Source organism: Psammomys obesus, unplaced genomic scaffold (assembly GCF_907164565.1).
Source record: "Psammomys obesus unplaced genomic scaffold, mPsaObe1.curated_primary_1811, whole genome shotgun sequence".
In the NCBI taxonomy this organism is placed as follows: Eukaryota; Metazoa; Chordata; class Mammalia; order Rodentia; family Muridae; genus Psammomys; species Psammomys obesus.
In genome coordinates, this window is record NW_026596085.1 from 3,316,936 (window position 1) to 3,327,268 (window position 10,333).

The 10,333-nt window shown below is 55.5% G+C and overlaps 1 protein-coding gene across 2 annotated transcripts in view; it reads left to right on the forward strand.

The window, feature by feature from the left end:
* Hdac7 (histone deacetylase 7) overlaps window positions 1-10,211 on the forward strand; it is a 36,376-nt gene extending 26,165 nt beyond the window's left edge. For both annotated transcript variants that reach the window (XM_055626847.1, XM_055626848.1), the window contains 12 exons: window positions 60-180; window positions 322-371; window positions 1,621-1,728; window positions 2,801-2,856; window positions 2,965-3,052; window positions 4,179-4,298; window positions 4,486-4,583; window positions 5,873-5,991; window positions 6,605-6,738; window positions 6,956-7,040; window positions 8,739-8,874; window positions 9,060-10,211. In XM_055626847.1, coding sequence (XP_055482822.1) covers window positions 60-180; window positions 322-371; window positions 1,621-1,728; window positions 2,801-2,856; window positions 2,965-3,052; window positions 4,179-4,298; window positions 4,486-4,583; window positions 5,873-5,991; window positions 6,605-6,738; window positions 6,956-7,040; window positions 8,739-8,874; window positions 9,060-9,105 — 1,161 coding nt within the window. In that variant the 3' untranslated portion in view covers window positions 9,106-10,211. The remainder of the gene's footprint in view (window positions 1-59; window positions 181-321; window positions 372-1,620; window positions 1,729-2,800; window positions 2,857-2,964; window positions 3,053-4,178; window positions 4,299-4,485; window positions 4,584-5,872; window positions 5,992-6,604; window positions 6,739-6,955; window positions 7,041-8,738; window positions 8,875-9,059) is intronic.
* Window positions 10,212-10,333: the final 122 nt, after the last annotated feature.

The window sequence follows — 10,333 nt, forward strand, 5'->3', positions numbered from 1 at the left end:
GGTGGCAGAGGGGTCGGGGGGGGGAGGAAGGTTTAGGAGCTCTGTGTGCCCTTCCTCAGTGTCTCCGAGGCCGAAAGGCTTCCCTAGAGGAGCTGCAATCAGTCCACTGTGAAAGGCATGTGCTTCTCTATGGCACCAACCCACTCAGCCGACTCAAACTGGATAACGGGAAGCTGACAGGTATGGGAGGGAGACAGATGATGTCTGGCCCTGAATCACCCCAAGGCTGCCCAGATCTCCCTTTATTGCCTCTGCCTTTGTACTTAACTCCTCTTACGACTCCCGTGTTCCTCCCTCACATGACCTGGCCTCTCCCCACAGGACTTCTAGCGCAGCGGACGTTTGTGATGCTACCCTGTGGCGGGGTTGGGGTAAGTATGCCCAGAGCTCTCAAGCGGGCCCTGCCAAGGGCTTTCAGCCTTCTGTTGGGTTCTCTTGGCCACTCCCACCTCCCTGCCACTTGTGACATGTGGTTCTGCCACGCTGGGTAGGGCAGGGCCTTTCCCATTATGCCGATAGGTGTCTCCCTGTCCTGTTAAGTAGGTGTTGAGTGAGGCTCAAGGTGGGGTCACATTGAGGCGTAGGGTTGTGCCCCTTTGCACGACCCCGGTGGTCAAGGCTTGGCCATTCCCACGAGTTGGCAGCTCCGCCTGCCCAGGAGTGGGCCTCTCTCAGGCACTCAAGGTGTACCCTCCTTGACCTCCAGGCCTCGGACTGCCTAGCGTGGGGCTGTGGGGTGCCTCCCGTGTACTTAGAGGTTTAGGACTTCCCTACCTGGGCCACAGCCTTCCAGCCCTCCAGCTTTGCTCACCTCTCTCACTCAGCTGCTGGTGGGGTCTTCCTGCTGCCTCTGGCATGGCCCTCCTTGCCTCAAAATGGTCCCCGTTATGGTACAGGCAAGGTGTGTGGGGGTGAGATGGAGGCTGAGTACAGGAGGGCACGAGGGAGCTGTCACGGGGGCTGCTGGGGGAGCCATTCGATGCCCTGTTCACAACTCCCCCATTTCTTGCCACTTTCTAGTTTTTCCAACTGTTGTTGCTTCTGTTTTCTCCTCCCTTCTCTCCCTCTCTGTCCTCTCTCTCTCTCTCCAGCCTCTTGCGACTCTTTCTGCCTTGCTCGCCTCTCTCGGTCCGCCTCGCCCTTCCCATCTCCCCATCTTGCCCCCCCGGCCCCTCCCTAGCCTTGAGGCCCAGGGACTGGGTTTGGGGGGCCTCCCAGCCTGGGCTAGGGGGCCCGAGTGGAAGACAGTGGTGCAGACGGCCCCTCCAGCTCCGACCATCCCGCAGGGCCTGAGCAGAGGCAGCTGGGGCTTAAAACCCCTCCCGGCCCATACCCCAGTCCCGCCCAGGTAACGCCATGCCCCCTCCCCTGACTGGGGAGGTTGAGTGCTGGCCACACACACACACACAAGCTGGTGCTGGGACTTACGCTGGGAAGAAGTCCTGCTGGGACTGGGGGCACAGGAGGCCTTGCCTTTGGGCGGTGGGGCACTGGGGAGGCAGCTTTGTCTGCCCAGCTCCCTGCCCCTGGGGTCCTGGCCATGGGGTGGGTTGCCTCACTGGAACCCCGGCTTCTATGGGAAGCAAAGGATGACCCGGTCCCCGACCCCGGCCCCTACAGGTAGATACCGACACCGTCTGGAACGAGTTGCATTCCTCCAATGCAGCCCGCTGGGCAGCAGGCAGTGTCACCGACCTTGCCTTCAAAGTAGCTTCCCGGGAGCTGAAGGTAGGAAGTTTAGATTAAAGGCTGGTAAGCTACAGAGGTGGCGCCGGGGTGACAGAGGAGGTTCCTTCCAGGTGCCAAGCTTTAGACACCTTGTTCCTTGTGGATATGGCTACAAGGTTTTGAAAGGGAAATCAGGGCTGGAAGCAAGGTGAGATTTGACCCCTAGGTTCACGCCACTTAGGAAATCAAGCCACTGGGCACTGGGGTGCTGTTGTCTTTGACAGTCCTGACCATCTGAGGTCACTTAAGACCTGTTTTGTGGCTGTAGGTGCATCACAGCCTTTTTTCTTTTTAAAGATTTATTTATTTATGTCATGTAGATGAGTGCAGCCAGGAGGAGGAAACAGGTTCCATTACAGATGGTGGTGAGCCACCATGTGGTTGCTTGGAATTGAACTCAGGGCCTCTAGAAGAGCAGCCAGTGCTCTTAACCTCTGAGCTATCTCTCCAGCTCCTCAAGGCCACGTTTCCATACCACAGGCCCACTCGTTCCATTTAGGCCTGGGATCCGGCCTAATCAGTTGGGGTTGTGCTCAGTGCTCTAGCATAGGTGCCTTGTGATGATTTGCCTACAGCAGCCAGCCCCATTGTCTGAGAGCTCAGAGCCCAAAGCAGGCACTGTGCCCTCGGTAGCAGAAGGGCTCGGCTGTGCTCACCATTCATCCTGATCTTAAAGTCCCAGCTCTACCGTTGGCAGCCACGTGACTTGGGTGGTTAGTTCACCTCGGTTGCCTCCCTCATCTGCGCATTGAGGGCGATGATAATGTTTGTGGGAGGAGAAAATGCAGTCTGTAGGAAGTACTTGGCATGGGGCCAGGCATGCAGTTTTATCTAATCGTCAATAGCTGTCAACGTGATGACAGCCAGCACCTACCAGGTTGGGGTACTCCGTTCAAGTGCAGCTAAAAGCCATAGCAGCAGCATAGAGGCAGAGGTCCGGACCCCTCAGAGGGGCGTGCTGGCGCTCATGCCTTTTACTCCTTAAAGGAAGGGACTGGGGCGAGAAGCAGGCTCAGGCAGACGTGGATTGAGAGATGGCTGTTGGACTGAACAGTGCTCTCCCCCCTTGCAGAACGGCTTTGCTGTGGTGCGGCCCCCGGGACACCATGCAGACCACTCTACAGCCATGTAAGGCATGGGGGAGGGATGTGGTATGGTGGGGGCTGCCTCCGGAGCCCTCCTGTAGGCAGAGGAGTAGGGGGATGGGCTGGCAGGACCCTCTTCTCCTTCCTCCAGGGGCTTTTGCTTCTTCAACTCCGTGGCCATCGCCTGCCGACAGCTCCAGCAGCAAGGCAAGGCCAGCAAGATCCTCATTGTTGACTGGGTAGGTCCCGGTTCCTGTGGTCATCAGACCCAGGCCTGCTGGCAGAACCCTGCCCCTGCCCTCAAGATTCACCTCCATGTCTGGGTTTGGCATTCACCTCTACCTTAAGAATATTTGGGTGGACGCAGCACCCACATTAGAACTCCCAAGAGGCCCAGAAGAGGTGGGAGGCCTCTGCATAAGCTTCTGCTGGGGGACAGGAGTTCATGTGCTGTCTTTAAGCTCCATTGGCTTCTTTACGGCAGAGCAAGCCATTTCCCCTCTACATAGTAACGTAACGGTAATGTCTGACGGCATTGGTATACCATCAGCCACCTCTAGACACTGGCAGTTCTCTGTCTGCTCCTGACGACAGCCCATTTCACAGACGAGGAAAGCGCCTACACGGATTATTATTTGATGCTCACCTCATGGGACGTGAGAGCAAGACGAGTCCTGGGCCAGTTAGCTCTGAAGTATATGTGTCTAACCACGAGGCCGTGTCTCCTCTGCACGGACAGATGGGAAAGGGACATTTCTAAGCAGACATTGAGAACAGTGGGGGAGTTTGTCACAGTTGAACCTATGTGTGGTCTTGTGAGTCCAGGGCAGAGCCCGGCACCTCCTAGAGGACTGGGACTGGGTCCGTTTGAGCTTGTTCACTGACCACGCACACTGCCTCACGACTGTGCAAGACACAGTGGGAAGAGTCGATTCATACAGGACTCAAACACACACACACACATGCGCGTGCGCGGGCATGCGCGCACGCACGCCTCTATAAAGATGGTCTTTGCTGGGTGTGCTGGCACAAGCCTTTAATTAATCTCAGTACTTGGGAGGCAGAGGCAGGTAAGTCTCCGTGAGTGCCAGCCTGGTCTACAGAGTGAGTCTCAGGCTAGCCAAGCCTACATAGTGAAAAATTGTCACAAGATAGGAAGAGTCTTTCCATGTGGAGTTGGGGATCATGCCAGACAGCAGATTTCTTGGGGGTACTCAGTCCTGTGACCCTAGAAACTGTAGTTTCCTGATCAGCGGTCTAGAGTCCCAGGGCTCAGAACACCACTGACCCTGAAGTGTGCCCTACAGAACCTCCGTCTTTCTGCTTCTGGACTTTCCCTAATCAACTGCCTGCTGTGTCATGCAGGATGTTCACCATGGCAACGGCACACAGCAGACGTTCTACCAGGACCCCAGTGTGCTGTACATTTCGCTGCATCGCCATGACGATGGAAACTTCTTCCCAGGCAGTGGGGCTGTGGATGAGGTAACCACATGCTGGGCCAGCGTCTTCCAGCCCGCTGGCTTTCTTGGACTCTCTCTGAGCCCTTCTTCTGTGATCCTGAGCAAACGGCTCACCCTTTCCGAGCCCCCGCTTCCATCCTGGAAGTGAAGAAGCTGGGGGGGATTGGGCCTCTGTTCTCCTCATGTCTTCCTTGCATCTTATTTTTCAGGTGGGCACGGGCAGTGGTGAAGGCTTCAACATCAATGTGGCTTGGGCCGGGGGCCTGGATCCACCCATGGGGGACCCCGAGTACCTGGCTGCCTTCAGGTAAGTCCCCTAGAGTCTCAAGGAGGCCGGTCCACCAGGACAGTGCCCTCCTCCCTTTCCCAGAGCCCTGGGGTGGCAGTTGTCAGCTGGGTTGCTAGCTTGTTTGCCAGACACTGTAGGCCAGCTCCAGCTAAAAAAGAAAAGGAAATGGGGCTGGAGAGATGGCTCAGTGGTTAAGAGCACTGTCTGCTCTTCCAGAGGACCCAGGTTCAATTCCCAGCACCCACATGGCAGCTCACAACTGTCTGTAATGCCAATTCCAAGGGATCTGACACCTTCACATTAATGCACATAAAAATTAAATTATTAAAAAAAAAATGAGACCCAGCCGGATGTGGTGGCACACACCAGGGAGACAGAAGCAGGCTGATCTCTGTGAGTTCGAGGCCACAAAGTGGGTTCCAGGACAGCTGGGGTGACCCAGAGAAACTCTGTCTTGAAAAACCAAAAGTGGGGGTGGGGGGTGGGAGCAAGAATGAGAAAGTGAGAGTTGCACATCCTAAGGCTATTTGGGTAGAGCAAAACATTTAGTCAAAGAAGGCTTCCTGGAGGAGACGGGTCCCTGGCGAGAGATTTGGTGTCCTTAAATGCTGTCCTCATGGAGGGATGGGTTTACCTTAGAAACTGCCGTGGAAAGACCTCCAGGATGTTGTAAGCTGTCCTTGTCTCCTTCATTCCAGGCCCCTAGGTCTGTTTAGGAAAACAGAGCCCTAGAGTTATCTGGAAGTCCTTTTCTCCATGAGATTGAGTTCTGCAGGGGCCCTGAGTGGGACTTCCGGTGTCTGTTCTGAGCTTAAGTGTCAAAGTAGCCAGCGGTGCTGGGTTAGGGGCAGGTGGGGGAAGAAGATGAAGAGTGGAGCTTGGCAACCCGGGACCTCAAAGGGTCCAGTGGTGCTGGTTCATTCTCAGGCGGAGACACAGCGTGCTCAACTCCAGCCATAATGCTGAGTGTTTTCAGCCCCTGAGGCTTAGTGACCAGAGCAAGCCCCGTTTAGCTGGCTGGGCGAGTCACACACCGTGACCTCTCTCATGCACATCCTTCATTCATCTCATCACTGTCAGCTTTGCCCCCATTCTGCCTCTAGTTAAATTCTCTGCGTGGCTGAATCCTGAGGCTGGCGTAGCCCAGCCCCAGCGGCTGAGGAGAGCAGAGCTTCTCCTAGTCCCATTAGGACAACACAGTGTGTCTTGGTGTCCTGGGGGCAGGTGCCCTCAGCGAAGTTGTCAGGGGGAGCTAGTGTGGGCTGGCCCACTCCGTGTGTTGACCATGCCTCTCCTTGCATCTTCAGGATAGTGGTGATGCCCATTGCCCGGGAGTTTGCTCCAGACCTGGTCCTGGTGTCTGCTGGGTTTGATGCTGCGGAGGGTCACCCAGCCCCGCTGGGTGGCTACCATGTTTCTGCCAAATGTAAGGGGGCCCCTGGATGTGGGGGAGATGTGGGGAACAAGAGCCAGGCTTTGTGGGGACAGGAATGCACTGCCAAAATGAGGGGGGGACAGGAAGCAGTGGCCACCATCCAGGGCCACATGTCTGGAGTAGAACTTCAGGCCCTGGACTCCCCTGGGTCGGCCCAGCCCAGCCCAGCACAGGCCTCCTCTTCAGGACCAGGCCAGATATCCACAGGTCAGACCCCTGGAGACTTAGGTCTGCCAGATGGAAACCCAGTTGTAAAAGTCAGGCTTCCAGACTGGGCTGTCCGCTGCCTCAGAGGGAGGAAGTTAGATCAGAGTTCCCAGAACAGATCTGTCTCAGTGCAGTCACTATGCCACAAGGTCTGGGGACAGAGAGGTAGTTGTGGCCCAGTGAGAGAGACTTGGGCTGGAGGTGATGCTGGGGTCCGAGTCTCAGACCCTTAAGTTCTCAAGAGTTTAGAATGAAGCATGTGAATGGGCTTTGCATGGGGCTCTCGTCTTTAAGACAATGCCTGTACAGGAAGATGCAAGCAAGGAAGTGACAGAGGTAGTGAATGGGTCTGCCTCTCCTCCAGCCCCCTCTTCTTTCTCTCACCTCATCCATCTAGGTTTTGGGTACATGACACAGCAGCTAATGAACTTGGCCGGAGGCGCAGTGGTGTTAGCCTTAGAGGGTGGCCATGACCTCAAAGCCATCTGTGACGCCTCTGAGGCCTGTGTGGCAGCTCTTCTGGGCAACAAGGTAAGCCCCCTGCGGGCAGCTATCCTTCTACAGGGCCAATGAGCCTGGCTCCCGCAGCTCCGGGACAAAGATGAGATGGGAAGAGGTAGGGCTGGAACAGGATGGCATAGTAGGCACCTTCCCAGGTCAGGTCTAGGGCCATCGTCTTCTGACCTCAGAGAGCCGGCAGCCCGCGTTTGTGCAGGTCCCTGGGGTCCCTGATGGAATGTTTCTGTAGGTGGATCCCCTCTCGGAAGAAGGCTGGAAGCAGAAACCCAACCTCAATGCCATCCGCTCTCTAGAAGCTGTGATCAGGGTGCAAAGTAAGTTCTTCCCCAGGACACTTGCTGGGTCCAAACTTGGGAGAGCCTCAAGGGCCCACCATCCCAGGGGCAAGGGACTCAGAGAGTCCAGTGCCAGCTAGGTCAGGGGCACACTGACAGTCTAAGATAGGATTCCCAGGAACTACCCTAGGGGTAATGGTGGCCATACCCCCATGAGTGGTGGACCCAGCACAGACAGTGGCTTCCTTATGGCAGGGCAGGCCCTCCCATCTCTGGCTATAGTCTTGGGTCAGGGACCAGGGGCCAGGCTGACAGCAACACTCAGGCCTTGTTTGCTAAAGAGGCCTGGTTTAACCTCTTCAGTGCTGGTCACAGCGGCTGGAAAGCTGTGGGGAGGGCCTGCCTGGGTCTCACAGTAGAACCATTTTGAAGAGCTCACCGATGGAAAACATGTTAAAGATTGAGCTTCAACTGGGTTATCTGCTGAGCACTTCCTGTGATGGTCCAGAATCTCTGCTAGGATATGGCAATAAGTAGGTTCCCCGTATTCAGATATGGTTTGGGAAACAGAGACCAAGCCACAGATACAGCTGATGGGCCAGGTTCTGCCCTGAGCTGGTCCATACCCATCACTGTCTCAGAATAACAGGACCATGAGTGTTCCCACAGACCAGAGATGGCGGTGCAGAGCAGCTGTGGGGATGCTTGACCCTTCTCGTTGCCGTGTTTTCTTACCTCCTATGACCCCACCCCTTTCCTCGGTACCGGTAATTGAACTTAGTCAACTGCTGACCTACAGCCTTAGCTCTTCGGGTGTTTAGTTTTGTTTGATACAGCATCTCCTGTGTAGTTCAGGCTGTCTTCTAGCGCGTGCTCCCCCTACCTCTGCAAGCTGGAATTACAAGCATTCATTTCCATGCCTGGCTCCTAGGGGTAGACCAAGCACTGTGGAGGCCACGTGAGGGGAACCCTGTGCCCCAGAAAGCTAAGGCATGAGGATATGTGAGCAAATCTTGACATAAGCCAGATGTGGGGACAAGCGAACCCTCCTGGTGCTTTTGGGATCCATACACCTATGGAGTGGCCTCTTATTATTTACTTGTTTTTGGTTTTTTGAGGCAGGGTCTCTTCGTAGCCCTGGCTGCCCTGGAACTCATTAAGTAGACCAGGCTGGTCTTAAACTCAGTAATCCAACTGCCTCAGCCTCCCGAGTGCTAGGATTAAAGGTGTGTGCCAACAAACCCGGTTTTATTTACTTTCTTAATTATTTTTTTATGTTGTATGGGTATTCTGTCTGCATGTATATCCAGCAACATGCACATGCGCTACCCATATAGGCCAGAAGGGGGCATCAGATCTCTGAATCCAAAGTTTCCGATGGTGGTGAGCTACCGTGTAGAAGCTTGAGAGTCAAGCCCAGGTCCTCTGGAAGAGCAGCCAGTGTTCTGTTGGCCCTTCCGTCTCGCCAACCCTCTCGAGTGGAATTTTAGCCAGAGAGGATGAGAAAGACGTTTGGTCATCTATGCAGATGGCCTCAGAACCATGTTGAATCTGCTGTGTTACCCAGGGCTGTAGGGAAGGGTTGACTAGGGAGGGTGTTTGACTGAGAGGTGAGGGCAGGAAGGGGAGCTGAATGCTATTCTTGGGCTCTGCGCCAGAGTCCTCAGCCTTGGTATCGGTCCAGAGTATAACTCAAACAGCTTGTCTTCCCACAACTGACCCAGGGTCTTGTCCTAGGGAAATACTGGGACTGCATGCAGCGCTTGGCCTCCTGTCCAGACTCTTGGCTGCCCAGGATGCCAGGGGCTGATGCAGAAGTGGAAGCTGTGACGGCACTGGCATCCCTCTCCGTGGGCATCCTGGCTGAAGACAGGTAATGCCAGAGCCCCAGCCTGAGGCCCATGGCCTCCTAATCCCCTTGGATCCTCCCAACTTGAAGACCCCAGACCCTCACGCAACTAACATGTCTCAAGCCTGTACAGCGGGGCTGTGAGGGTAACTCCACTCAAGCCCAGAGCCTGACAGCCTTCTAGCATCCTGCCTTTGTTCCCCTCCCAGGCCTCCGGAACAGCTGGTGGAAGAGGAAGAACCCATGAATCTCTAGGGTTTCAGAACACACCACCTGCCCATCAGATATGGCTCTCCTCACCTCTGTTGTCAGCCCTGCTCCGGGGTCTGCAGAGATCCTCTGGACAGGTAGTCAGGTCCAGAATGCAGCCTACCCTGACCGCTACCCCAAGGAACTTGAGAAGGCCACCGGGTATGGGATGGGCACCAGGGAGGACTCTGTGAGGAGGCAGGCTGGGTCTGGGGTCTTCTAGAGCAGACCCGGCCCTCTGCTGTCCAGGCCCCTCGCTGTGGCCTCTATCCCTCAGGACCGCACAAAGGAGGACTGGCTGAAGTGGGCCCACCCATAACCACTATTTCTAACTTGGCTTCAGCCTGGGTGGCCCTTCCTGGGTTCTGGAGGGCTAAAGGAGTGGGAGGAGCCAAGGGCCCCCTATTCCTGAGATCAGGAGAGTTTCCTCCCACCTGCTTCCCCAGATGCCTTTGTGGTAGCACTAGGCCCTAAGAGCCACTCTGAGCTGCGCTCTCCCCGTGCATGAGCAGTCACCTGTAGGCCTCCCATCTGGTCACTGTCCCACCAGAGGCCACCCTGTGAGGAACTATCTCAGTGCCCTGGTGCAGTAGACAGATGCTCTCTGTGCTTCCTGTCCCAATGGTGCCAAACCTTCATCTCCCTTCAAAAGCACAACACAGTCCCAGGGATGCCTGGGCACTGGCCCCAGTTTGAGCCTTCTGTTTCTGGGGCTCCCCCACCCTCAGCTCTGACCGCTGCCCCACCCAGGACTAGCTTAACTGAGGGAGGATAAGGTGGGAGAGTAGACAGACATGGAGAAGGGGAGGCCACCCCAGAAGCCCTCAAGGCTTCTGAGGTCTTGGCCTGGGTCCAAGGAAGAGTATTTGTGTGTATGTGTGTGTGCAGGTGTGTGTGTGCGTGGGGGGGGGGGGAGTGTGTGTGTCTTCTCCAGAACCCAACATACCTTGTGTATGTATGCATGTTTTTGTAAAAAAGAAAAAAAATGAAAAAAAAAAAAAACTTCTGAACAATATATGTTTTATTTGCTTTAAAGTCCTTGTGAGAACGCCTCCTGGATGTTGGTGGGACATCATCAGTGGGGTGGTGTGCGCGCCGGACACCCTGCAGTGGGCTGAGGAAAGGCTTGGGCCTAGCTCAGACCCTCTGGTCCCTTTCCCGTTCGTGGCTACTGCATGCAGGAAGGAACCACTCTTTTTCACGCTTACCAGCCCAGGTGAAAAAGGAGATGACT